This window comes from Alexandromys fortis, unplaced genomic scaffold, assembly GCF_014885135.2.
Source record: "Alexandromys fortis isolate MF-2015 unplaced genomic scaffold, M_Fortis_MF-2015_v1.1 scaffold_3, whole genome shotgun sequence".
NCBI lineage: Eukaryota > Metazoa > Chordata > Mammalia > Rodentia > Cricetidae > Alexandromys > Alexandromys fortis.
In genome coordinates this window covers 17,519,849-17,547,743 of record NW_026067909.1, presented here as the reverse complement: position 1 = coordinate 17,547,743, position 27,895 = coordinate 17,519,849, and the positions used below count along the sequence as shown (strand labels likewise).

The 27,895-nt window shown below is 46.3% G+C and overlaps 1 protein-coding gene across 5 annotated transcripts; it reads right to left on the bottom strand.

Moving 5' to 3' along the window:
• Positions 1–5,888: 5,888 nt before the first annotated feature.
• LOC126498664 (phospholipase A and acyltransferase 3) lies at positions 5,889–27,884 on the bottom strand. 5 transcript variants are annotated; one of them, XM_050137534.1, is made up of 6 exons: positions 27,735–27,801; positions 27,325–27,391; positions 24,040–24,107; positions 13,817–13,919; positions 10,175–10,443; positions 5,889–6,125 (listed from the first exon to the last, which is right to left on the bottom strand). In XM_050137534.1, the coding sequence occupies exons 3-6, from the start codon at positions 24,067–24,069 to the stop codon at positions 6,024–6,026; spliced, it is 504 nt and encodes a 167-aa protein (XP_049993491.1). In that variant the 5' UTR covers positions 24,070–24,107; positions 27,325–27,391; positions 27,735–27,801; the 3' UTR covers positions 5,889–6,023. The 5 variants fall into 5 exon arrangements, with proteins under 5 accessions (XP_049993491.1, XP_049993492.1, XP_049993493.1 ...); XM_050137535.1 differs by lacking the exon at positions 27,735–27,801 and adding an exon at positions 27,059–27,167; XM_050137536.1 differs by lacking the exon at positions 24,040–24,107 and having other exon boundaries at positions 27,735–27,884.
• Between the last annotated feature and the right edge of the window lie 11 nt (positions 27,885–27,895).

Sequence of the window (27,895 nt, the reverse complement as noted above, 5' to 3'; positions counted from 1 at the left end):
TTTTTAGCATCTAATGAGATGATCATGTTGGTGTATTTCTCTCCATTTCTTTATATGACAGATTACATTGATGGATCTTTGTATGTTGAACCATTCCTGCATCTCTGGAATGAAGTCGACTTGGTCATGGTGGATGATGTTCTGCCCCCTCAGCAGTGGAAAGACTCTCCAAAATACTTTAGCCAATCCCCATTTCATGGGTAGCTCACCTTTCACCAGGAGAGGTCATTCTTAAGACTCCAATTATGCAGATTATCAAGACTTTAATTTTCCTAGGAAAACCCATCTCCAGCATTCAGTACCACTGCCATGAGGGCCAGCCTCTACCAGCACAGGGCTTGATGGGGATCCAGCAGTCAGTGAACTAGGACTTTTCTGTCTAAGAGAATAAGGAAACACACTGCTGAGGGGGCAGAACGTATGCGGGTGTCTTTACAGATTCACTTGAATGAGACTCAGATACGAGGTGCAAGGGGGACACTGAGATGGGCTGCTGGGAGTGCAAAGTTATCTGAAGACGCATCCACACATGGACAGCCTACCAGACTCTCAGACAGTGTCCTGGGTAGGGTACCTGACAGAGACCAGGGAGAAGGGCTGGCTGGTCTGGATTCTAACAGAGCCAGCCTCTGGTTGGATTTCAAGTTGCCTGGTGCTAATGTGTGAGCAACAGAATCCGGCCTTGAGCAAAACTTTTGTGCAACACCCAAAAGGAATTCATTTGCATCCAGAACACAGTGCCATGTCCAGTCCTTGGCCCAGTGGGATCACTTATTAAATGGGTTCTCTGTGTATGTTGGAAATGACTCTGAAGTGGATTTCCCCTACTACCTGAAGGGGTAGCTAAGTTGAACTCACTCAGAAATGTCAACAACTATCATTATGACCAAGCAGAAATCCAAGAGGTGTTTCTGTGATTGCTCAGATTACTTAGCCACAGTAGAGGATAAATTCAGTCCTGCAGTTCCAGAGATTGTCTTTCTGTCTCACGCTGCAGGCCCTGTGCAGGTCTGGGAGGCAGGAGGGGGTCTGGCCAGAGAGGCAGGTTTGGTTCTGTCTCCTCACTCCTGGTGCCTTCTGATGACACGAGCATTTGAGGCATAGAAATCAGCAGGGTATAGCTGTGGGGTATAGCTCAGTGGTAGAGCACTTGCCTTGCTTGTGTTGGCCCCTGGGTTGGCTCCACACCATGGCAAAAAATAAGTAAAGAACTTGAATTCAAACATTTATTTTATAAATAGCAGTGTGCTGTAAAATAATCCTTCTGTACACTGTGAATATGTATTACTCCCATTGGTTAATAAAGAAGCTGATTGGCCTATAGCAAGACAGGATAAAATTAGGTGACACAATCACGGAAAATGCTGGGAGGAAGAAAGATGAAGTCAGAGGAGATGCCAGCCAGCCACTAAGGAAACAGCACATATAGAAAATGAGGTAAAAAGCCATGAGTCATGTTGCAAAGCATAGATAAAAAAGAGGGGTTAATTTAAATGTAAGAGTTAGGTAGTAATAAGCCTGAGCTATCAGCTGATCATTTATAATTAATATTAAGCCTCTGAATTAGTTATTTGGGAGCAGGTGGTTGGTTCAGGAGAACTCTGCCTACAGCAGTATTATGTTGGCACGGTAGTTAATCTTGATCGGGGAGTTTGATTGATGGAATATAGAATCACCATGAAAACAAGTCTCTGGGTTTGTGTGTGAGGGGTTATTTAGATTAGGTCAAGTGAAGTAAGAAAAACAACCTGAAATGTAGCAGACACCATCCCATGGATAGGGTCTCAGACCAAATTAAAACGAGACCATAATTAAAGCAGGGGGCTTATCACTCTCCGCTTTTCACTGTTGGTGCAATGGGGCCAGTCCTCTCCTGCTCCTGCTGCCAAACATCCGGCAGTTGTGTACTTAGTCCCCAGAACTGTAAACTAATATTCCCTTCCTTAGCGGCTTTTGTCAGGTCACAGTATCAAGACAAATAAGTAACAGAGTTAGAAAAGCAACTCCCAAAAATTGTCCTATAACCTCTGTATGCAGGGGCCCCAAGGCATTGTACACACACACACACACACACACACACACACACACAAATGTTAAAATAAATAATTACATGGATATAGAGAGTAGTCTAGCTGGGGTAGTGGCACATTGTTGGGGGCTGCAGACCCCTGGCCCCTTGGCTTTCTTTGCCCACCTCAGACCCTTTGCTTGCTGGAATGAAACAACTTGTTTTCCTGTGCCTGCACCTGCTCAGAGCACGAGCCCCTCATGAGTTCCTGATGGCAGGGGAGTGAATTCTGGTGGGTTTTACAGCTGGAAATCCCAAGAGCTGGGGTGTGGCTATCAGTTAAGGATCCCTATATAAGCTTCCCTGGAGCACAATAAAGTTGGCTTTCTTGTTTCAAGGATGACCCGTGTCCCTGTGTCTCTGTCTGTGTGCGTGTGTTTTTAAATCTCCAGCCCCTTTCCCGGCTCACGTATCTCATCCCGTAGTGATGAGCTACAGCTCATGTCTTTAATCCCAGAACTCAGAAGGCAAAAGCAGGTGGATCTCTGTGAGCTCAAGGCCAGCCTGGTCTACAGAGAAAGTTCCAGGATAGCCAGGTCTACACCAAGAAACCCTGTCTCAAAAGAAGAAGAAGAAAAGAAAGACAGAGTCTTGGGCATTTGATTAAAAACAAATGCTTTAGGGTTTCTATTGCTGGGAAGAGACACCATGACCACAACAACTCTTATAAGGAAAACTTTCATTGGGGTGGCTTGCTCACGGTTTCAGAGGCTCCGTCCATTATTATCATGGCAGGGGACGTAGCATGCAAGCAGACATGAAGCTGGCTACATCTTGATCAGAAGGCAACAGGAAGTAGACTGTGACACTGGGTGGTATCCTGAGCATAGGAAACTTCAAAGCCTTCCCCTCACAGTGACACGCTTCCTCCATCAAAGCCATGCCTCCTAATATCGCCACTCCTTATGAGTTTATGGGAACGAATTACATTCAAGCTACCACAACAAGTTTTACTGGATCAAGGATTGCTCAGTTGGTAGGGTGCTTGCCTAGTATGTATGCAGACCTGGTTTTATCCCTAAGACCCCAGAACTAAGCATGATGGCACATACCTGTAATCCCAATGTTTGAGAGGTGGAGGTAGGAGGCTCAGAAGTTATTAAAGTTTATCCTCGCTGGGCGGTGGTGGCGCACGTCTTTAATCCCAGCACTTGGGAGGCAGAGGCAGGAGGATCTCTGTAAGTTCGAGACCAGCCTGGTCTACAAGAGCTAGTTCCAGGACAGGCTCCAAAACCATAGAGAAACCCTGTCTTGAAAAACAAAAACAAAAAAAAAAAAGTTTATCCTCACTACATAGTGATTTGGAGGCCAGCCTGGACCACAGTAAGTCTATCAAAAAAAAAAAAAAAATCCTGTTTCTCTGGCCCACATAAGAGCTAGCCCCAAAAGAAACGCAAATTCAACCCCTTTTAAAATGCCACGTATGTGGAGTGGAGAAATACTTCAGAGGTTAAGAGCACTTACTGTTCTTGCAGAGAGCCTGGGTTTGCTTCCCAGCACCCATGTGTGCTGGGGAAGGTGTCCCAACCATCTGTAACTTCAGTCCTAGGGATTCTGACAATCTGTAGGTATGTTGCTATGACACACAGGTACAAGTCAGAGCACAACTTTTGGGAGTCAGTTTTCTCCTTCCAGTGTAGGTCCCTAATGTGTATCAAAATTTTTCTTGAGAAGACACTACACATGTGTCTACTCCCTCCCAGATAGGGAGACCAATGCACAGATACCACTAAAGTCCAGCCTGGTGACCCAGTGAGTTCCACTGAAGTTATAGGAATATGGGTGAGGGGTTACTTGAGCAGAAATGACCAAGGCCCACCCCAGCATGGGTGGCAGTTCACAAAGATAGGCACCTGGAGCACACTGCCCAGCCTCAGGCAGCTCAACAGGTTGGTGTTGGGGAATATTATTTTAAGGTGTATTGCTTTTGTTTATGCTGCATTTGTTTAACTCTGTGAAGCTGTGATTCTTTGACTGTCTAAAACACCTGATGGTGTCTAATAAAGAGCTGACTGGCCAATAGCAAGGCAGGAGCATGGATAGGCAGGGCTAGCAGGTAGAGAGGATAAATAGAAAGAAAAATGAGGAAGAAGAGAACAAGGAAAGTAGGATGTCAGGGGCCAGACACGCAGCTACACAGCAAACCACAGAGAAAGAAGTTAAGGAAAGTATACAGAAATAGAGAAAGACAAAAGCCCCAAAGCAAAAGGTAGTCTCGATAATTTAAGTTAAGAAAAGCTGGCAAGAAACAAGCCAAGCTAAGGCTGGGCACTCATTACTAAAAATAACCCTCTGTGTGTGATTTATTTGGGAGCTGGGTGATGGACCTCTCAAAAAGCCAGAAGAGTAAAACATCACACACCAGGCTGGAAAGGGTCCTTTCCAAGTGACTGAGTTGGTCTAAACCTCTTCCAGGCAGCTGGTCTGCAGCACCCCTGAAGCTATTTTAAATTGTTGACCTTTCTGCTTAAAGAGCTTCCCTGTTGGATGAAATATTTCAATTGCAGAGGATCTGGGGCCAGTTCCCAGATCCCATGGGGCAGCTAATAACCCTCTGTAACTCCAGTCTCAGGGTATCCAGTGCCTCTGCTGGCCTCCACAGGCACTGTGCACACACAGTGCACATACATATGTGTGAATACGTATACACGTAACATTTTTTTTTAAAAAAAATCAATTGCAAAGGGGATACCTTGCCCCAGTCCTGGGATGAGCACTAAGTTATTAGTCACCCCAAAACCACAAGTACCACATGACTGAGCCATTAGACACAGTTAATTGACTTAATAGAAACCACTTGACCAAAAGGCGGCCCGTGTGTAAGCTGAGCTCTGTAGTGAACTGAGCCAATCATATTCTCTCTTGGGAATTCAGGGCTGATGTAAGTGATAACGAGGTGAGGTGGGAAGGGAAGGGCAGGTGGAAGTACTGGAGCAGTGGTGAGCACTGAGGAGGAGGAAGAGCCAAGGCCAATGGACCTCGTGCTGGTTGGTTTTTTTCAAGGTGACGCAAGCTGGAGTCATCTGGGTGGAGGAAGCCTCTGTTGAGAAAATGCCTCCATGAGATTGGCTATAGTCGAGTCTGTAGTGCATTTTCTTGATCAGTGATTGGTGTGGGAGGGAGGGCCCCTCCCACTGTGGGTGGTACCACCCCTCAGCAGGTGGTCCTGGATTATATGAGAAAGCCCTGGAGAGCAAGCCAGTGAGCAGCACCCCACTCCATGGTTTCGGCTTCAGCTCCTGCCTTGAATTTCTGTTTCAGCTTCTCTCAACAGACTGTGACCAGGGGTGTGTAAGCCGATAAACCCTCGCCTCCCCAAGTTGTCTCTGGTCTTTAGCACAGCAATAGAAAGCTAACTAGAACACACCTGGAATGCAGAGGGACATTGGAAGGCTTTAGGAAGACCAACCAAGAAGTATATCCCGAATTTCTATGCGGAAAGGGGTTGTACTAGAGAAGTTGAGCTTTAAACCTCATGCACCCCAGGACAGCACTCTGCCACTGAGCTACAGTCCCAGACCTAGAGGATCCGTCTTTCACACTCCACTGAATATCCATGGACTCCAGCTCCTGAGTCTCAAGGTGCCAAGCTGAATCAAGTTCTAGGCCAGGAGCCCTGGTTATCTGAGGTTCTGTCTGTCCAGGCTGTTTCCTTTGGCGTACCACATCTGTCTGACGAGATCATCATGTCGGACTCTGTTTTCTGCAATGCAAAGGGTGCGACAGCAAAGAGAAGGAGCAGGCAGGAAAGAATGTTGCCCAGAACAGAACCCAGAGCGTCCCTCCAAAGACGTCACACCAGGTAGCTACTGCAGCATCCTTCCGGCAAAATCCCCTGCTTGTGCTTTATTGTATGCTGTGAAAATAAGCCTAATTATAAAACAGTAGAATCTATGAATCAAACTTCAAACCCTCTAGCAAAAGAAGAGCCCGTAAGGCTGGATAGTCATTCAACTCATTGCTTCTGTTTCTTGTTTCTGGAACACATGATTCCAATGAGGCCCACGGTTGCCAAGCACACTCCAGTAATGCCTGCCACTTTGATGGCATCTGTGACCTGCAACAGAGAAAGAGGTGAGTCAGGCTCTGTGTCAAGAATGTGGGAGCAGGGTCGCTCAGCTCACGGCACCTCATAGGCTCCCTTCACTTCCAGTGGCCAAACTCGAGAGCCAACAGATACTGCCAGGGTCAACGGGAGAAGAGGACTGGGAGGGAACCAGCTAGCCTGGAATTTACCCAGACCCAGAATGGTAGCCTGAATTGAGCCCCGGACTATTTACGTCTTTATAAGGCGTCTATGGAAAGGGCAGTGAGGGGACAGCAGGGGCTGAAGATCCTGGCCAACCGATGGCAAGTGCAAAGTCAGGAAGAAATTACAATTGAGAAACCAAAAAAAAATCTGACCTCCATGACACAAAGACCTCCTTCATGCCCTGTTTCCAGTGTCTGGGCCTACCGGGTATGGAGGTGTTCCCTTTAAAGGGTTGGGGTTTTATTGCTTTTGCTGATTGCTAGTTTTTTCTTTTGGAATCAGGGTCTTTCTATGTAGAACACTGAACTCAAGATCCTCCTGCCTTGGCCTCCTAAGCACCAGGGTTAAAGACATGATGCTACACATGATCTGCCCAGCGACCAGAGTCAAAGCAGAGTGGCCCCTATTCCACAGTCCTCCTTTTTGTCATCTTTTATATTTTAAGAAAAGGTCTCGTGTAGCCCAGGCTGGCCTCAAACTTGAGCTCAGTACATGGTGAAGTGTCTTAGAGTTTCTATTGTTGTGATAAAACACCCTGACCAACAGCACCTTGTAGAGAAAAGCGTTTATTTTATCCTACACTTCCAGGTAACACTCCACCATTGAGGGGAGTCGGGAAACACAGGCAGGGCAGGAACTTATGCAGAGGCCATGGAGGAAAGCTGCTTACGGGCTTGCTTCTCACACATGGCTTACTTAGCCTCCTTTCTTAGCACCTGGCACCACCAGCCCAGGGGTGGTAATACCTACAATGAAATAGGCCTTCCCCCATCAATTATCAATAAAGAAAATGCACCCGAATTTGCACACAGGACAATCTAGTGGGGGCATCTTCTCAGTTGAAGTTCCCTCATTCCAAAATGACTCTAAGCTTGTGTCAAGTCGAAAAAAGTAGCCAGCACACCAAGGATAACCTGAAACTCCTGGTCCTCCTGCCTCCACCCACCATGTGTTAGAGGGGTGAGCCATAGAACCTGATTCTCTGTTCTTAAATTCCGCTAGGAATGGCAGTGGTGCCGTGCAGGTGTGAGCAGAACTCACCCGTGCTGCCATCCAGCAGGAAAGGAAAGCATTGCAAAAGAGGGCGGTGCGGGGAAAGCGGAACGTTTGTCAACTCCCACTCTCCTCAAATCCAACTGAAGTAAAAGAAAGTGTTTGCTTGTGTGGGGAGAGGGATGCATGGTAGAACACTAGCCTACCAGGGAAAGACACTGAGTTCAATCCCCAGCACCATTTTGGGGCATTTCTTTCTAGTTGTGAGCCTAGTCTTGGTGGCAGAGCCATCCCTAGCCCTGGAGGCATTTGTTTTAAGCAGAATTCAACAAGGACAGAGAAGCTGAGGAGTAACCCTACTTGGAGAAAGAAACTCCTGAGAGGGTCAGACAGACAAGCCAGGGTTCCTCTGGGAGTGAACAGGAGAGGACACTTCCGCCAGTTCTCTGGATCTCCTCCCTCACCCTAGCAGAGACCTGAATGTTTGTTCTCTGGACCAGGTAAAACAAGAGCTTTGAGCTTTAAGGCCTACAAGTGTAGAACATTCGAGGTTGTATCGCACCACAAACAGGACATTGAGTGACTATGAGCATGTTCAATGTTGAGTCTCCCAGACCCTCTCTTGCTGCTCTCAGAATATCATCCTCCAACCAACCCTGGAAAACTTTTCCAGAGAATCTGACCATGACAAGTAGAAACAACGGAAGATTTGGGTACAGAGGACTCTCAAGCAGTGCACAACGAACTCAACGTTAATGAGCCCCTGGCCTCACCCCCATTCATTGGCTTCTTACCTGGTGCCTATCTTCTGTATCCCCTGTCTTCCCTCATTGCTGACCCCTAGTTTGGATGGAAGTCTGAATGGCACTATCAATCAGAGGTCTGACTGCTGGCTAGCCTGCTGACTAGCCTCGAACCATGGTGTTATACTTTGCTAAGTATGTAGCTGGGGAGATGGTTCAGTGGGTAACGTGCTAAGGACCTAAGTTTGATCTCCAGAACCCTGTAAAAAGCCAGGTGTTGGGGCATGCATTTATAATCTCAGTGCTGGGGGATGAGACAAGCTGATCCCTGGGGCTTGCTGGTCAGTCAGCCCAGCCCAGGTGACAAATTCCAAGCCAGGGAGAAATCTTATCTTTTCCTTTGTTTGTTTATTTTTTAAAAAAAGAGGGACAGTGCCTAAGAAAGAAATGACACTGGAGGTTGGCCTTTTGCCTCTACACACACACACACACACACACAACATTCCTATCTAGTGTTTTCCTTGCTGTTCTATATCAGCAGGGGTAAAATGGTCTGCTGTTGATGAAGGAGGAGCACCATGAGCCTCATTCTTTTCTGAAGCTCAGAGTACGAGAACAATAACAAAATAATGCTGATATCACTGATTTGGACAAAAGATACTTTGTCAAGACACACAACAATGACTCCGCTGTTCATGGTAACACTTTGTACACAAAGACACTGATCAGTATATAAATACAGTATCTAGTTAGACCTGGTGATGACAAGGTGGTACAGTCAAATCACACATACATACATACATACATACATACATACATACATACATACATACACTTTTATATATGCACTTAGCAAGCAACATGTTATAATAGTTTGAGACAGGTTACATATGAATAATTTAAACTTTTATTTAGGTAGACTGAGTTCTTCCTGCTGGTTAGAAATCCCTCCCTTATCTGAGAAGATTAACACTTATCCAAAACTTCCTGAAGGTTAAGGAGTCACAGCCAACGTAGCACTGCAGGTCCTGTTTCTGTTTGGTAAAAGAATGCTTTCACAGACCAAAGTTATTGTTATTTGCATTGCCTGTGTTTTTATTGCTATCTGCCAAATGTTTGAACCTTATTTTTGCTGCAAAGCTCTCTGTTCCTGCAATTTCTGTCCCCATAAACATGCCTAACTAAATTCCCTTTAATGACTAAGGAGCTCAGAGGCCTCTAACAGATGGCCGCATAAACAGATGTTATAATGCTGCTTCTTGTGTGGAGTGCTGCATGTGAACCTTTCACACACAGGAGATCGCTTTTAAAGGCACCATTTCTTAGTAAACAAGGAATACCTAGGGCACTAATGAGGCACACTTCTGGCTGTGACTGTGAGGGCATTTCCAGAGACTGTTAACATGGAGGTGATTGCCCTGAGAGTGAGGAGCACCCTTGCATTCGCTGGAATCCTGAAGAAAGCAGGATGAGCTCCAGCATCCCCTTTCCTCTGCTTCCGGACCTGCCCAAGTCCCACCAATGGCCTCCCACCATCGCACCTGCCCCTCTGTGATGGTGGTCGCCCTTCACCTCAGCCAAAACAAACTTCCCTCCTTCAGGTGCAGCTGGTGGTAAAAAAAAAAAAGCAGTTAAAGCGCTTCTATTTCCTCATCTACAAAATGGGACTAACAGAGCTGCCTCCAAGGCTTGAAGAGCATCATCACAGGGGTGGACTGGTCGTCACTACCCTATGTGCTGATCTGCACTGCCATCTCGCCTGCCTGACTCCCCACCCTGCGCATGACACTCGGGGACAGGAAGCATAACACCTAGGCTATTTTTTTTCTTTAAAATTTATTTATTATGTACATAGTGTTCTCCCTGCACACCAGAAGAGGGCACCAGATTTCATCACAGATGATTGCGAGCCAACACGTGGTTGCTGGGAATTGAACTCAGGACCTCTGAAAGAGTAGCCAGTGCTCTTAACCGCTGAGCCACCTCTCCAGCACAGCTCACACCTGGGCTATTTTTGTCTTGTTTATAACTCTGTCTCCACCCACACTCACATCCAGTCACTGTCATCTGGGGAAATGACGTGGTACCTAAGGTCAGGTGCAGGGGCTAAGGACGTACCTGGTCACTGCGGGAAACTCCATAACGGAGTTCGTTCACAAAGTGCTCACAGTTCTCACTGGTCAGCTTGTAGAGCACCTCCTTTCCCACCATCTCCTCGGCACGCTTAACGATCTTATATGCAGGCAGTGGGGTATATTCACCGTCATGTTTGTTGTTGACCTGGTACTTGTCCTTCCCGGCCACATCACACAGCAGTTCTTTCTTCACTATGGCCTTGTCAGTCAAAGCAGACATGATGCTGGCTGCCCCAGCTCCTGCAATTTCACCTGTGGATTCACAAAGAACAGAGGAGTCATTCAGTGCTAGTCCACAGATGGGCATCCAGGCTTAAGCACCATCCACAAAGAATGAGCAGGACGGACACAGGTGAGGCTTTAGTGCCACAATTTACTGTGATGCTTTAGTGGTACAGGGCTAGTAAGGGTGGTGGTCAGTTGAGGGATGAGATAATGGCTCACTCTATAATCCAGGCTGGTCTAACCTGGAAACTACCATGTTATGTAGTCCAACCTGGTGTCAAACTCTCAACAACTTCCTTCCTCTGCAATCTATATGCTGGGATGATGGGCATATACCATCACCCCTGGCTACTGGGATGATGGACATGCATCATCATCACCTTGGCTACTGGAGCGTTTCTTTAGCCAAGAGAAGCTGGTCCTCGGCATTGTAACCAGTTCTTGATTCTACAACTATGTGCTAAGACCTCCTCATCTTCCTGGGAAAAGAGCATATAACCTATTGATTCCATCTGGGCTACAATTCCTTGACCTCACCAGGCTGATGGCCTCAGGAAGAGAGGTTGGTTGATGTAGGATTCCCCTCTGCATACTGTGAATATTACCATTGGTTAATAAAGAATCTGTTTTGGTCAATAGCTTAGCAGAGTAAAACCAGGCAGGAAATCTGAACAGAGATATATAGAGAGAGTAGGCAGAGTCAAAGAGATGCCATGTAGCTGCCGAAGGAGAAAGACACTGCCAGAACCTTATCAGTAGTCAACAGCCTCATGGTGATACACAAATTAATAGAAATGGGTTAATTTAAGATGTAAGAGTTAGTTAATAAGAAGCCTGAACTAATAGGCCAAACAGTGTTGTAATTAATATAGTTTTGTGTGGTTATTCGGGCCTGAGTGGCAAGGAAATAAATGCGCAGTCACTGCTATACCATTAGTCTTCTAGATTCCCACCTTTCCAGGAAAAAAGGGGACCAAAACTCTCCAGCTGCTCCCCCAAAGAGACCCAGAGGATGTGGCAGTCAAACTCCACAGGTGAGAAGAGACAATAATGGAGTGACTCGAAGAGGAGGAACTTGGGTTCTGTAGGACCAGGCTGAGGCAGTCGGGCAGCTGACATAGCACAGAGCCTGGGTCTCTTAACCCAATGACCTATACCCTGGGGAATGAGCATGCACTGGGTATGATGGCTGGAAAGGAGCTATATCCCAAAGAAGTAGATCCAGGAGCCCATGGAGCATCGCAAGACTGGTTCCCTGTCAGAAACGGGGCCAGCTGGGTAAAGAAACAGAACATCAGTAACCAGGACAGGACCAGTCTTTAAATGTGACACTGGGAGAGCATCAAGCAATGGCAGAAAGGAAAAGAGCAGAGGCCAAGTAATCTTTCTTCCATGAAGTTCAGCCGTAGAATAGGCTGAACTCTTCCAATACATAAAACACTTGAATTGGACATGGTGAGATACTCCCTTGACCCCAAAACTTATGAGACAGGCAGGCAGATCTTTATGAGTTCAAGGGCAGCCTGGTTTACATACATGATGAACCAGCCTAACTCAATTTTAAGGTCAGAAGTCATTTTAGTACAAGGTCAAAATAAGTTCATTCCTGTTTTCTGTAAAACTTGGGTTTGACCATGTATTGACACATTTTCTGGAATTTGACATGATCTACACCCTACATTCTGACTCCACCCTAAGAAGATAAGGTTCTGCCAAATAACAGTAAAATGTTCAGCCAGAAATGGGTGGATCTAGAAAACATCATTTTGAGTGAGGTAACCCAGACCCAGAAAGAGAATTATCATATGTACTCACTCATAAGTGGTTTTTAAACATAAAGCAAAGAAAACCAGCCTACAAATCTCAACCCCAGTGAACCTAGATAACAATGAGGACTCTAAGACATATATGGATCTAATCCACATTGGAAGTAATAGAAGACAAGATCTCCTGAGTAAATTGGGAGCATGAGGACCATTGGAAAGGATTGAAAGGGAGGAGAGAGGCAGGGAGGGTAGCAGAGAAAAATGGAGAGCTCAATAAAATCAATTTAAAAAAGAAAACTAGTCACAGGACAAGCTCCAAAGCTACAGAGAAACCCTGTCTAGAAAAACCAAATAAATAAATAAAAATAATTTTTTAAAAATGTTCAGTCAACTTCTTTCATAACCAAATCCCTCTTGAAAGCTCCCAACCCTTAAAAACCAGTAGCCTTGCAGCTCTGGGGGTTATACAAACCCCACTGTCTTCTGTGTTCAATGCTATTTTCTCAAACCCAACTTTAGGGTGATGATGACCCTATCTGACAGAAAACAAAATTTGCTTAATTTGATCAAAGAATTTGGGTAATGATCTTTACTCTTTGGAGAGATTAACATAAGGAATTCTAGACCATGTAGGATGACATAGTGAGACCCTGTCTTTTGTGTTTTTTTTTTTTTTTGTTGTTGTTTTGAAACAGGATCCATGTAGCTCTACCTGTCCTGGAACACTCTATGTAGAACAGGCCTTGAACTCACACACAGAGATCTGCTGTTTTAACTTCAGCACAGTAGCTGTGCCTTAATCTACTGCTATTTCAGCCAGCAATTGTGAATCCACAGTTACTGGCCCATTTCTCTGGCCTGGTTGCTCAGACTGCAGCCTGGCAGGAATTCTGTTTCTGTAGGCACCAGCTTTGCCACTGCCACTAACGGTAGCTTTCACTAAATCTCTATCATTCTATTTATTAAAAAGTTTTGAGATTAAAGGCTGGGGTGAAAACCTGCTAGCTCAGAAGGTTGAGGGGCAACCAGCTTACCTTCTCTCCTGTGGGTGTCTCCCAAAGAGTGTGCAACATTCTGCTCCACCAAACAAAACAGTTATGCCACTCCAAATCCCTCCCTACCCCTTCCATGCATCTATCTCTTCCAGATGCTCTCTGATGCTCTATGATCATTTTCTGTCAACTAGTTGCTAACTCAGCCTCCTGACCCAAAATTAATTTTATTTAATGCAAATGCAAACTCTGATTGAATATCCCCCAACAGAGATCTCTCTGCCTGTGCCTCCTGAGGGCTGGTATTAAAGGAGTACACCACTACACTCACCCATCCATGAGACCCTGTCTTTAAAAAATAAAAACTAGAAAACAGTTATGTATAGCTGTCTACAGCAGATCTGAAATAAGACTGGGCCTATCAACAGTCACCCATGGATTGGGGAAGGACTCACAGGTCTCTACCCTCCCTGCTAAATTATTGACTATTGGTGGATCTAGGGGCAGATGCCCTCACATGAACTTAGAAACAAATGGTTAATCAAGGAGCAAGGAGCACCCAGGAACAACCTGTTACCCACAGCTCCACACGTCCTTTCCCAGTCCCTAGGCCCAGCACAATGAAGACCCCAGTGTTCTTACTTGGGGGAGCCAGGTGGATCACATATCCATCACCGACATAGACGGCCCAATGTCTGTATATAGGACGGAAAATCTCAATCAGGTCTCCAGGCTTTGGTTCTGGCTGCAAAACCAAGAACAGGACTATTAGTGATGACGTGAAACCTTGAGAGCAGGGCAGGCTCAGTTAAGGAGGTGCAGCCCCTAGGTCCCATCAATCAGTCCCAGTAGGCAGGCCCATGTGGATGCAGGCCCTGCAAGTATGACGCTGGTTTGCCTCACAAGGCCATGATCCAGGCCTGCAGGAAAGATACCATCCCCCACACCCACCTACATATGCCATGATTAAAAACTGCAAAATGGGAGCTGGAGAGATGTCTCGGCAGTTAAGAGTGCTTACTGCTCTGACAGAGGACCCGGAGTTAGGTTCCCAGCACCCACATGGTGGCTCACAACCATCTGTAACTCCAGTTGCCAGGGTATACTATGTCCTCTTCTGACCTCCACAGATACTGCATGAAGGTGTTACGCTGCATACATGGTGTAGGAGGTCCTTCTGTTTGTGTGTTGCTTTCATTGGTTAATGAATAAAGAAACTGCCTTGGCCTTTTGATAGGGCAGAACTTAGGTAGGTGGGGAAAACAGAACTGAATGCTGGGAGGAAGAAAGCAGAGTGAAGGAGAGAAGCCATGGATCCTCCACCTGAGATGGAAGCTGGTTAGAATTTTACCTGGTAAGCCATTGCCACATGGCGATACACAGATTACTAGAAATGGGTTAAATTAATATATAAGAATTAGCCAATAAGAAACTAGAGCTAATAGGCCAAGCAGTATTTTAATGAATACAATCTGTGTGATTATTTCGGGGCTAAGCTAGACGGGCGGCTGGGATGAACAAGCAGGCTTCTCCTTACAACACATACATCCATGTAAAACACGAATACACATCAAAATAAATCTAAGAAAGAAACCTATAATATGCATGATACTGTAAATCTGATCAAAAGTACATTGCTCAGGTCACAGGCTCTAGTAGGGGACCTACTACCGTTGTTTTGATAAATGGACAGACACACCGTCAAACTTCCTTCCAAATACTTGTGTTTATACACATAGAGGCTCCTTCTGCTGCAGGCAAAAGTCAATGCAGAGACTCATAACTTGGCAAAGTGCTGAGAATAAGCAGCTATTGAGTGCTCAGCTCTGATGGGACATCTACGTCACCACTGACCCACCCACCCAAGGTTCAGGGAATGTGGCAGAAGAACCAGAGGATGGAGAAGAGTGCTGATGTCTTCTGGACGTGACATGGCTGTAGCACCCAGGATCACTACAGCTATGGTCACCTGTATAAGACTTACACAAGAGCAAGAGACCAGACCAGTCAGTATTCCAGCAGTTGGATTCAGCAGGTTACAGAAACCAGAGAGGAGAGACAGAAGAGGCAGAGAGAAGGAACATGAAGGTATGAAGGTGAGAAGGGGTTATGATGGAATGGCCAGATGAAACTGGAGGTGGATTATGATCAAGATACATTGTATACATGTATGCAATTAATTTTTTTTGTGTGTGTGGTTTTTCAAGACAGGGTTTCTCTGTAGCTTTGGTGCCTGTCCTGGAACTAGCTCTTCTAGACCAAGCTGGCCTCGAACTCCCAGAGATCCGCCTGCCTCTGCCTCCCAAGTGCTGGGATTAAAGGCGTGCGCCACCACCACCCGGCCTTAGATTTATTTTTTATGTATGAAGGTACTTTGTCTGCATGTGTGCTTGTAGACCAGAGGGAAGTATCAGATTGTGAGCTGCCATGTGAGTGCTGGGAATTGAACCTGGGTCCTCTGGAAGAACAGCCAGTGCTCTTAAGGGCTGAGCCATCTCTGCAGCCCTGTTATTTCCTATTTTCATGTCTCCATTTTGTGCAGGTGCCATACAAGGGTTCACAGCTACTGTATGATCAAGACATGCATGATGCAGTGGCCAAGTCCTATTCAGAAGACAGTGCCCCAAAACACTCTTCCCCATCCTCTGGCTTTTTCTGTCTTTCCAGCCCTTCTGCCTCGGTATTCCCTGGTTCTGTGAGAGACATAGCTATCCCATTAGGACTGAGCACCAGCAGTCCTTATCCTCCCCGTTTCGACCAGTTCTGCATCTCTTCCTTGACTTAAGGCTGTGAGTGCATCTGCTCTGCCTTCCATTAGGGCAGTGGTTCACTTGTGCTTATCAAAAGGGAACTACACATTTTAAAAGGTGAATTATATAATAAATTTGGGGTTTGAGGCAGGGTCTCACTTAGCCCAGGCTTGCTTGAACTTGCTATGTAGCTGAGGACAACCCTGTACTGGTTTCCTACACCCACCTCCCAAGTGATAGAATTTCTGGTGCGCATCACTGCAGCCGGCCCTCTTCATTCTGGGGTTTTTTTTTGTGTGTGTGTGTGTGTCTTTTTTTTTTTTTTTTTTTTTTTTTGTTTTTCGAGACAGGGTTTCTCTGTAGCTTTGGAGCCTGTCCTGGAACTAGCTCTTGTAGACCAGGCTGGTCTCGAACTCACAGAGATCCACCTGCCTCTGCCTCCTGAGTGCTGGGATTAAAGGCGTGTGCCACCACCACCCGGCTCTCTTCATTCTGTTTTAACTGAAGTTATTATCTTTCCCATATTATTTCCTGGTTAAATTACACATTAATTTTTAAATTTAAAAGTAAAAATTAGCTGAGTGTAGTGCCATACACCTTTAATAGCAGTACTTGGACGGTAGAGTCAGGAGGACCTCCATGAGTTCAAGGTCAGCCGGTCTACAGAATGAGATCCTGTTCCAAAAGCAAACTGAAGCCAGAGAGGAAGCAATAAAGAAGAGCTAGAGTGACTGGGTGGTTAGAGCAGCCACTGCTCCTGCCGATAACCCAGTTCCAGCGAGCAGCACCCGCATCAGGCAGCTCCCAGGTGCCTGTAACTCCAGCTCCAGGACCTGACCTTCTTCTGGGCTCCACAGGCCCTAACCTGCGACTTCACAAGGCTTTGTACACTTTGTCTGCAACAGAGAAAGGGTAGCCTAATCCTAGAGTGTTGCGGACTGGAAGATAGCTCAACCTGTAACCCTGGCCTCGTCAGGCATCTGCACTCGTGCCACAAAGACACACAGACACACATACACAAACACATATATGCACACAGAGACACACTTAAAAATAAAATAAATCTCTTAAAAATAACCTAAAGTGTTTGTTTTCTAACCTTGTACAGAAGAAAAAAAGCCAATCTGATGGACCAGCTTGATTCCATCTTAAAGTTAAGAACTATTTTGTTATAAGGCCAAAATAAGTTCATTTCTGTTTGCTGCAAAATTCAAGTTAACCATGTTTTTAACCTGTTTCTGGAATTTAGTATACTCCCCACCCTGTGAAGTTTGACTCACACCTCAGACACACTCTAGCCTGATAAGATAGATGTTCTGGCTGGGCAGTGGTTGTAAATGCCTTTAATTCCAGCACCTGGGTGGCAGAGGCAGACAGATCTCTGTGAGTTCAAGGCTAGCCTGGTCTACAATTGCTAGGACTACACCGTTAGAAGCTCTGTCTCAAAAAGACAAAAAAAAAAAAAAGTTTTGAGGAACTTTGACAAAATTTAGCCTCCTATAACTAAGCAGGATTATGATCATCCTATCACCAAGGACTGCCTCTGATCCTTCTGTGAGCTGCAGTTGCTCACTTTCAGTGTTGGATGGCCCCCAGAAGCACCTTCAGCTCCCAGGTAGCCTGGGCAGTGTTCCTGGCCACCCAGACCAGATTAGGTGTAGTCTACCCTGGGCAGAGGCAACATCCAATCTGCCCCTATGGACGAAGGTTTGTATGTTCCGAACGGGCAGTGTGGCCAAGCCCTAGTCATAGCAAAGAAGACTCTCTAGAAACCCTTGTCTGCGGACCAAAAGCCCTCCAAAAATCCTGTCCTACAGGCCTCTCAGGAGGACCCTGTCCTTGCCCCATGCCTCCCCTTTATCTCCACTGCCCCCACCTCTCCTGAGCCTATTACCTCCTCCTGCTTCTCCCTCACCTCAGCCTCTCCAGCACTCACCCTACTCATCTACTCCCTCTGTTCCAGCTGCCCCGTGGAGCTACCTTTGGTCCTTTCCCCTCCCATATCTGTCCGGGAGGTCCCAATGGATAGCCAGATTCAGTTTCCTGGCCCTGACCAGCCTACAGCTCGTTTCCACTCCTATCCCCAAGCAGAAGCAACTCCAGATTCAGCTTCCTCGCCCTGGCCAACGGGTGACTTCAGTTTCCATTTCTGTGTGTGAAACAGAAGGACTCCAGTCCCTGTCCTTCCTCTCTGCCAGGCACCTGAAGGATGATACCTATATGTTCCATTTGCTACAACGGATCCTTACAACTGGAAACCAGAATCCTCCTATCAGCAAAGACCCTAATTCTCTGGTTTCCCTGATTAATTCTGTGTTGGTTTTTTTTTTTTTTTTTTAAACCATTTCCTCACCAAGGATGAATGGCTGCCAACAAATTCTCAGCACTCTCTTCGCAAATCCTGCCTAGCAGAAGCAGCTAAGGAGCTGACCAATTAAGCAGTCTTGATAATGATCTGAGAACAGCAGCTATTGACAAAGTTCTGTTCAGGAGACCAGACTGGGATTATGGGACAGAAGGAGACAGGAGGTCACCCTGAGTACCACCAGATTCCTCTGGAGGGCCTGAGGTTGGCAGCTCACAAATCTACTAGTCTGTCTACAGAAGCCGATGTAAAACAGGGCTCGGAAGAAGCATCTGGAAGCATGCCCACTATGTATAAAAACCTCAAGGCGATTAACCTGGCCTTTGTAAGAGAAAAAAACCCAAAAGATTGATGGGTTTGTAGGAAAGAATTGGTCAGAATTATTAGAAATAGCCCCCAATAGAGACATCAAGGAAGATTCTCTAGTGAAAATGAATCGTGCCACTGTGGCAGCACTACAGGCTCCTGGCACTTCCAGCCCTGAATAAGCCACCTACAAGAAAAAGAAAACGCCCTTACGAAAGTCCTGCCAGGAATTGGGACACTGGAAAAATGAATGACCCTGGGGGAAACGGGTCGGCCTTCTCAGCCACAGATAAACAGTCCTGACTCTGGAAGAACTGGGGGTGGGGACTTTCAATTTAGGCCCCCAGAAACCCATGATAACTTTCTCAATTGGAGACCAACCTGTAAATTTCTGGTAGACCCGGGAGCATCACTTTCTGTATTACTGAAACCCCTGAGACCCCTTGATAAAAGGACAATGGAAGAACAGAGAACTACATGGGAAATTTAAAACTATAACTGGACCACCAGATGGACTGTGGTTTTTATTTTCACTCAGTGGAACTAGCAAATCTCTGCTATAAAAGGGCCCACAGGGATCCCAGGAGCCCAACTGAATGCTGTTGTATTCTGCATAGGGAACATGGTTTGGATTATCAGAAAGTCCTCTCAGATGCAGGAACAAGGCTGCCTTTTCCAGAATGGGGCTCAGGAAACCCCTAGCCCTCACAGCACCCTACGCAGCACAGGCAGGGACAGTGACAAAGCTGAGACTATGCACCCACAGGATTTCAGAACAAAGCACTTTTATTTCCCACAAAAGAGGGCTGCAGAGCAGCCGTTTCCCTTAGCCAGCGAATTGAGGAATTCTGGCCTCTGAAATTCATTTTGAAAAACAACCCCAACTACTGTATAAGGACCAAATTAAACATATCCTATATATATGTACATCAGATCACTGAAGAGAACAATATGGATTTATATGGACAGGTATAGAAACAATAATAAAAATTTCTTTCAAAAAAGCAAGCCAAAGCCAGACACGATGGTGCACGCCTTTAATCCCAGTATTTGGGAGGCAGAGGCAGGTGGATCTCTGTGAGTTTGAGGCAAATCTGATCTATGTACTGAGTTCTAGGACAGCCAGAGCTACATTTTTTTTTAAAAGGCAAGTTGAAGGCTGGGGATGTGGCTTCGCTGGTAGGGCACCAGTCTGGCATGTACAAAGCCATGGGTTCATTCCTCAGCACCCCATAAAACCCCGTGCAGTGGTGCCTGCCTGTAACCCCTGCATCTGGGAGGGAAGGCCAGAGGAACAGAAGTTCAAGATCAGCCTCAGTAAATTTGGAGGCCAGCTTGGGCTTCATGAGACCCAATCTCAAAAATGCCCCTCTCATCAAAAAATAAGTTGGAAGATATGACAGGGTTGAGGAAGCCACTCAGGGGAAGGGCACTTGCTTAGCATGCCAAGGTCCTGGGTTTGATTGCCAGAATCACCACCTCCCCCTAAAAGGACTACTATTCTGTTTCTGCTTAAGTGTACATTTTTATATACTTGGAATTAAAATGCATTATATATTATGCATGCTCTGGGGAAAATATGCCAAACTATTGGTTACTCCCTACAATGACTGATAGACATTTGGGGACTCATATTTTATTATTTGATTCTTTGAATATTTTTACTATGAATTATTTTAAAAATAAAATTTTTAAAGAGTTGAGTGTGAGAAAACACATGTGTGTTGCATGTCTGTGTCTGTGAGTGTTCATGTGCCTGTGTGTTCATGTGTGTATGTGTGGTGTATTGTGTGTGCTGTGTGTATCTATATGTATGTGTGTGTGTGTGTGTGTATACAGAGGCCAGATGCCAACATCAGGAGTCATCCTCAGCCAATTTCCACCTTATTTTGAGACAAGGCCTCTCACTGACCCTGAAACTCACTGGTATAGCTAGGCTGGCAGGCCCTTGAGCTCCTAAGGTTCTTCTCTCCCCACCCTACCCCACCCCTAGTGCTGGGACTACAAACATGTACCACGGGCCCCGCTTTTTATATGGATGCTGAGAATCTGAATTTAGGCGTCCAGCACACACAGCAAGAGCTTTGCTGACTATGCCATATCTCCAATCCCAGTATTTAAAAAAGAAAATTTAAGTGAGAAGAAATGCTCACATGTTGAATATTCAGTTTTTAAACTGGAAAATGGAGACACCATCTGTTACCAAACCCTCATGAAATTGTCTTAATTAGGAGTATTAATTTTTATTGATTTTCTAGCTTTTAAAATTGTTTTAATAGTTGGGTAGTGATGCTGTATGCCTTTAATCCCAGCACTTGGGAAGCAGAGGCAGGCAGGTGGATCTCTGTGAGTTCCAGGCCAGCCTGGTCTACAGAGCAAATTCCAGGCAGCCAGGGCTACACAGAGAAACCCTGTCTTGAAAAAAACAAACAAACAAACAAAAAAGTTTAAATAAATATGTACCTACGTTTTGGTTTTGGTTTTGGTGTATAGGAGAGTTAAATGCTTTTCTTTATTTTTATCTTTTATATTTTATAGGTATGCATGTTTTGCCTATGTACCATATACATTTCAGATGCCAGAAGAGGGCATTGGATTCCCTTCAACTGGAATTATAGGCAGTAGTGAGCTTCTATATGGGTGCTGGAACCTGAGTCTTCTGCAAGAACAGCAAGTGCTCTTAGCATCTCAACAGTCTCTCCAGTCCCTATCTTTTTGTTTTGTTTTCTTTGTTGAGACAGGATCTCACTTTGTAGTTCAGGATGATCTCAGATTTACTATATAACTCAGGCTAGCCTCAAACTCATAGTAATCCTCCTGCCTCACCTTCCTGGTGGTACGATTATACCACCTTGAAACTTGACAAAAATCAGTGGGCTATAATCTGGAAAGATGAGTCAACAACACTTGCCATGCAAATCTGGTGGCCTGAGTTCGGTCTCCACAACCCATTATGAAAGGAAAGAACCAGCTCCCATAGGTTGTCTGGTTTCCACACGTGTGCCATAGCACACAGGCTCAGAGAGAGATGGGAGATGCGGGATAAAATAAATGTGAGATTTAAAATATTTACTTATAGTGTGCCCAGTGTAATAAAAGGCTACATCAGCAATACTGTTCCAAGGACAAAAACCATCGTTTCTGGGCCAATGTGAAGTAAACTGCTTGCTTTGAACTGTTTAGAAACTGAAAAGCTGGAACCCCTCCTGGATATCTAACAACTGGGTTTAAACTGTCAGGAGGGATTGTTTTCACCAACAATTCATTTATCCTTTTGTGTTATTTACTCACACTTCCATTTATTTTTTTTCCCCACTCAACCAACCAACGACCATTTAAATGTGCACAGCATTTAAGAACCTTAGCTTCCCGGGTACCAGATTACGGGTGAGGCTCACTATGCCTGACTACTGATGGCTCTGTTTAACTCAAGCTAAATTTAATTTTCAGGAAAGGCACAGTGATTATGCTTAGGACTTTGTGCTTCAAACCATGGCTCAACTGCTTACTGTAGAGCACTGGACAAGTTTACCCAAACTCTCCCTGGGCCTTAATCTCCTCGGCCAAAAACTGAGGACAGTTATACATGGCATCTGATTCAGATTAAATAAGCCAATAACTATAAAACACTGGGTGGAGGAGGAAATAGAAATAGAAATAGAAATGCTCAATAGAAAAAGCATTTGCCACACAAATACAAAGTTTGGCTTGATCCCAAACACCCAGTTTAATTAAAAAAAAAAAGCCAGGGGCCAGGTGTCAGGTTTGGTGGCAGCACACACCTTTGAGCCACTCCTCTGAGTTCAAGTCTAGTCTACAGGGTAAGTTCCAGGCCAACCAAAGCTACAGAGAGACCTTGCTGAAACAGAAAGCCACGTTGGAATGAGTAAAAGCACTAGCTGCTGTACAAATGACCCAAGTTCACCTGGGTGCCGTCCCTCGAAACCAAAAAGCCAGAAAGGGTGGCGTACAGTGAAGCCCAGCACTCCTGCAGCAAGGAGGGGGCAGAGAGGGAGAACATGCCCGAAGCTCATGGCCCAGCTACACTGCATAGTGGCAGAACCAAGAGAGACCCTGCCTCAAAAAGGCAAAAGTGAGAACTAATTCCTAAATGCAATTCTCTGATCTCCACGCAAGCAATTATAACATATAGCCAGCCAGGAAAGCCTACTTGGGATTTCCAGGCAAGCAAGAAATCTGCCCCTCCCCCCAAAAAAGGTAGAGGCTAGAGAGATGCCTCAGTATTAAGAGCACTGGTTGCTCTTTCAGAAGACATGGGTTTGATTCCCAGAACCCACATGGCAACTCACAACCATCGTAACTCAAGTCCCAGGGAATCAGGGGCTCTCCTCTGACTTTTGTGGGCACTGCATGCACACAGCATGCAGACATATAAGCAGTCAGAACACCCATATACTTAAAATAAAAAAATAAACTAAAAATGAAAGAGGGACAGCACCCAAGACTGGCCTCTTGCCTCCCGATGCACGCAGCATATGCACGCTGTTTTATGATCACGACTCAGCACAGAGGGAGTGTTCTGGAATCAGCAGCTTCTGCTGCTGTAATGGGTGGGGGCTGTTAGTCTGTTTTCATCCAGATACAGCGAGGACACCGTGGCTCTTGTGAACGCCAGCCTGAGAGAATTCTCCCTGTTCCCGGAAACCACGTGCCCCAGTGAATGTGAAAATACCTGACCATGTCTTTCACTTTTGATGCCGAGTTAAAGGTCTGGGAGCTTGAGGAACACAAACAAACAAAGCCTGAGTCTTGCCAAGAATGGACTTTTCGTGAGAAGTTGGGGGAGTTTCCAAAGAAAATCTGTGAGAGCTAGGGGCTGATCTGGGATGACTGGAACTCCAGAAAAACACCGGGCACCCTTAGAACCGTTCAAACTTCTGGACTTAATCTCTGGGAACTCTCTGGTTAACCAGGACTGTTAATAGCTACCCAGTACTGCTTGTGTAAGAAATAACTGTGATAGTGGCTGAACGCTGTAAAACCACTTAAACCTACAAGGAAAATGCTAGAGAGCCTGTGCTACAGGCTAGGTGGGGGAGGGGAGGGTGTGCAGAAGAAGTAGGAAGAGCCTGGCAGCCCTGGCTTCCTAGCCCGGGGTTCAGAAAAAAGGTAGATAAGACAGACCTGGCCTGACACAAGCCTCCTAGTTAGTCAAAGAGTGCCAGTGGCAACTCCAGTAGGTGTCCCATCTCAGAAGCCCAAATGCCCCAAGCATCCGGCCCACCCAGGCTCTCCAGCACCAAACCCCAGGCCTATTCTCCTCTAGGGTAAACCTGGCCCCTTTGTGCCTTCCAAACTGCCCCACCCCCAACTCATACACCCCCACCAAACCCTACTGGGGCCTTCACAGGTTACCAGGAATCCTGCTAATGGCCACATTTTATAGATGAGAAAAAAAGTTTCCAAGCTGGGAATGAACTTACCCAAGGCATCAGAGACTGACGAGAAGCCATAGCAGGATTCTACCACAGATCTACCTGGATTCAAGTATCTATTGATAAAATAGGATATGAAAAATAAAAGAACTGAGGGCGGGGGCCGCGGGGAAGGCCTATCAGTCTCTCTTATTGTAGAGCCCGGCTTTACTTTAGTGTGGGAGCGCTCCTCTAAACTGAAACCAGCTTCAAGGTCAAGTAATAGGTAAGTGGGTAGCAGAGGAAACCTCAGGGCCTCCTCCCTCACATCCTGCAGAGGAAGCTGTTCCCTCCTCCACGATCCCAGCCCAGTCTTTTTTTTTTTTTTCTGTTCAGGTTTTGGATTTGATTTCTCATTGTTGGTGGTAGTTTGTTTTGTTTTGTTGTTGATGATAGTACTGGTGGTAGTGGATTTTATTTATTTTTGAGATGGGGGGGGTCTTGTATTGACCAGCCTGGCCTCCAACTCTACATACCACCTCCCCAGTGGTAGAATTACAAGTGCGTGCACGTGTGTGTGTGTGTGTGTGTGTGTGTGTGTGTGTGTGTGTGTGTGACCATGCCCAGTTCGTTAGCTCTCTTAGACAGAATGACTGTAATGAACGGCTGAGCTAGGGGAATGTGTGACCTGCTTCCATGTGTATCCTATTATCTAGACCGGCCCAGCATGCTGAGGGGTGAGAACTGGATCCACTCCACCAGCATCCAGCCTGGCACTTACAGGGCCTCATCAGAGGCTGATGGCCTGGGGAGGGGACACTGTCTATTCCTCCAGTCCCTCCCAACTCTGGGGGTGAACCCTGCAGGATGCAACCCTGTAGGAACAGAAGCCCCCACGTCACTTGAGAAGCATCCTCTTCCCTCCCCTTTCTTTGCACCCAAACCCTAACTCCACAGATTCTCCAGATGTCAAGTTCAGATCAGAAAAGGGTCAGGCCTAGCTTAGTGGCCCTTGCCTTTACTCCCAGTGCCTGGGAGGCAGAGACCTGTGGATCTCTTTCAGTTCTGAGATCATCCTGGTCTACACAGTGGATTCTGGGACAGCCAGAACTACATAGATACTCTGTCTCAAAAAAAGCAAAACAAGATAAGAAAGGAAGCAGGCCGATCAGGGCTCTGGGCTCAGCACTGGAAGGTGCATTCACATCACAGGACTTCGGTTTCAGTTTGAGTTTGAGTACTTCCTGGAAACACACCCAAAGTTCAGCAAAACAGTGGTAGAAGATGAAAGCATCTTTCATCCAAACTTCTTACCTGGCTAGAAAGTTTAGGGCTGAACCTTCATGCCGCCCCCTTCCCCCAAGCCCTGCCGAGGTAGCTGCACAGGTCTCTAGCCATAGTCTGCATTTTTAGTGCGTGTTTGGGTTTTGTTTTTTAAACTTATTTCCTTTATTTTTATCTTATGTAAATGCGTGCTTTGACTGCACGTATGTCTATGCATCATATGTGTACAAGTGCTCTTGGATGCCAGCAAAGGGTGTCAGACCACATGGTACTGGGGTTACAGACAGCTGTTGGCTACTGTGTGTGTGTGCTGGGAATTGAATCCACATCCTCTGGAAAAGCATCCAGTGCACTTAACCACTGAGACCTGTCTTATTTTGTTTGAGTCAGGTCTCCCTACATAGCCCAGGCTAGCCTCCAACTCTGCATCCTCTTGCATCAAGCTCCCAAGTGGTGGGATTGTGGGTGTGAGCCGCCATGCCCGGCTTCACAGCCCTGCTGATGGGATAACTACAAATATTGAGCTGAGTGCAGGGAAAAGAATGATGAGTTTCCCTGCTCAGCCTGAGAGGAGAAGGACCATCAGGAAGATTTAATAATGTCTGTGCAAACCTCCCGTTGGTAAATATTTATTCCTCATTCTCTTAATTAAATAAAAATGCAGGGACGGTGAGATGGCTCATCAAGGAAAGGAGACTGCTGCCAGGCCTGATGACCCAAGTCCACATCCCGGGACCCCAATAGTGAACAAGAGAACTAATTCCTGCAAGCTGTTCTCTGACCTCCACACATTAGCCAAGGCCCATGCATGCCCCCAAAACACATAAATTTAAAAACAGTTTCTGCATGTGCGTAAGTTAACTCAAACCCACACAACAGAAGCACACGTGCGTTCCTAATGTCTCAGCGGTAGTTTATGGTGCTTGGGTCTTAACACCTGAAAGCGCAGCTTGGAACCAGTCTCGTGTGACTGTTCTGGGAACTACTAACTTTTCTTTTTTTTTTTTTTTTTTTTTTTTTTGGTTTTTCGAGACGGGGTTTCTCTGTGGTTTTGGAGCCTGTCCTGGAACTAGCTCTCGTAGACCAGGCTGGTCTCGAACTCACAGAGATCCACCTGCCTCTGCCTCCCGAGTGCTGGGATTAAAGGCATGCGCCACCACCGCCCGGCAGAACTAATAACTTTTAAATGATATTTCACGCAGGGGAACAGAATGAATTCAAGCTTGATTAAAATCCACAACAGGTACTGAACTAGAACACAATCCCAAACTGGGTTGTCTTCAAAAACCTACATTCTGAACCAAGTCAGTAAAGCCCTTGTTAAAGTGAAGAAGACATTTGCCCAGTAAAGATCTCAAGAAAGATGCTGGGGCCGGGATGTGTCTCAGTTGGTAGAGAGCTTGCCTGGCATGCAGGAGAGTTTCAAAAAACCGAGTATGGGGTACACACCTACAATTCCAGCACTTAAGAAGCGGAGGCAGGAGAATCAAAAATCCAAGCTTGTCCTCACTAACAAGTTTGACACCAGCCTGAGTTACCTAAGGCCTTGTCTCAACAAATAAACAACAAACAAAAAAATAAATAAACAAAAAATCAGAAAGAAAGGGGAAGGGGGATGGAGGAAAAAAAGGAACGAAGGAGAAACAAGAGCTGGAATCTGCTGGCGGCAGGGATGGTCATGAAATGAGTCAGCTGAGAAGAGAAAAGCCCACTGCCAAGCGGATTCAGCCTCCGGACTTTCCAGCCCAGGAAACTGTCCACGGTTCCTGGTTTGATAGAAAGACCAAACCTCCAACGTGCTTACCTCTTCTGCCTTCTATTGAGCCTGTTTCTAGCTGGGTGGCTTTCCAACCTGCCCACTTCAGCAACTGCTGCCATCACTCAACAAGTGGCATCTGACCCACAGCTGATACCTGATCCCAGCAGCAGAGAAAAGTGTGGCTTTCACTACAAAGATCCTCTTCAAAACAGCAAATCAGACCCCGAGAAGACAAGAGTCATCATAAAAACACTACTTCATCCCTGCCCCCCTCGCCCCCGTCCACCCCCCACCTCCACCCCCATACTTACTATGGGCGTTGGCATCTTCTTCAGTGATGTGTGGGGCTCAGCTTCAGCTCAGCAGCGGTGTGGATGCCTAAGGCACAGAGGGAGCAGAGCTTATTACGTCTCTAACAAGAAGCAAGGTCCCCAAGCCCTCAGGAGCTTCTCGCAGGGCCCTCTAGGAACAACTCCCAAACTCTTCCAACTTTCTCGCCCACCTCTGCTTTGCTCTGCACTTGCCCTTGAACGGACAAACCCTCGCCAGAGGCCTGGCACTTGTTCTGGCTAGGCATTCGCGCGTCTCTGGCTGCTTTTCTCTGCCCCGGCGGGTGCCAGGTGGGTGGCAGCTACTCGCCTGACTTGTTTATGCCCGCGCAGCCGTTCTCCAGCTCCCAGACAGCTCGCGGGGACCCGCAGAGGCACCTGGGCTTTCTCACCTTTGCTTAGGTCCCAAAAGAAGCGCTCCACCCTCCTCAGGTCACGAGCGTGCAAGCGAGGCCAGCGCAATCAGGATTGGTTTAATGGCTGCAGAGTCCTGGCCGCGCCATGTCACCCCGCCCACCTCCAGTGACAGGCTAATGAGAGCATCGCCAAGGGC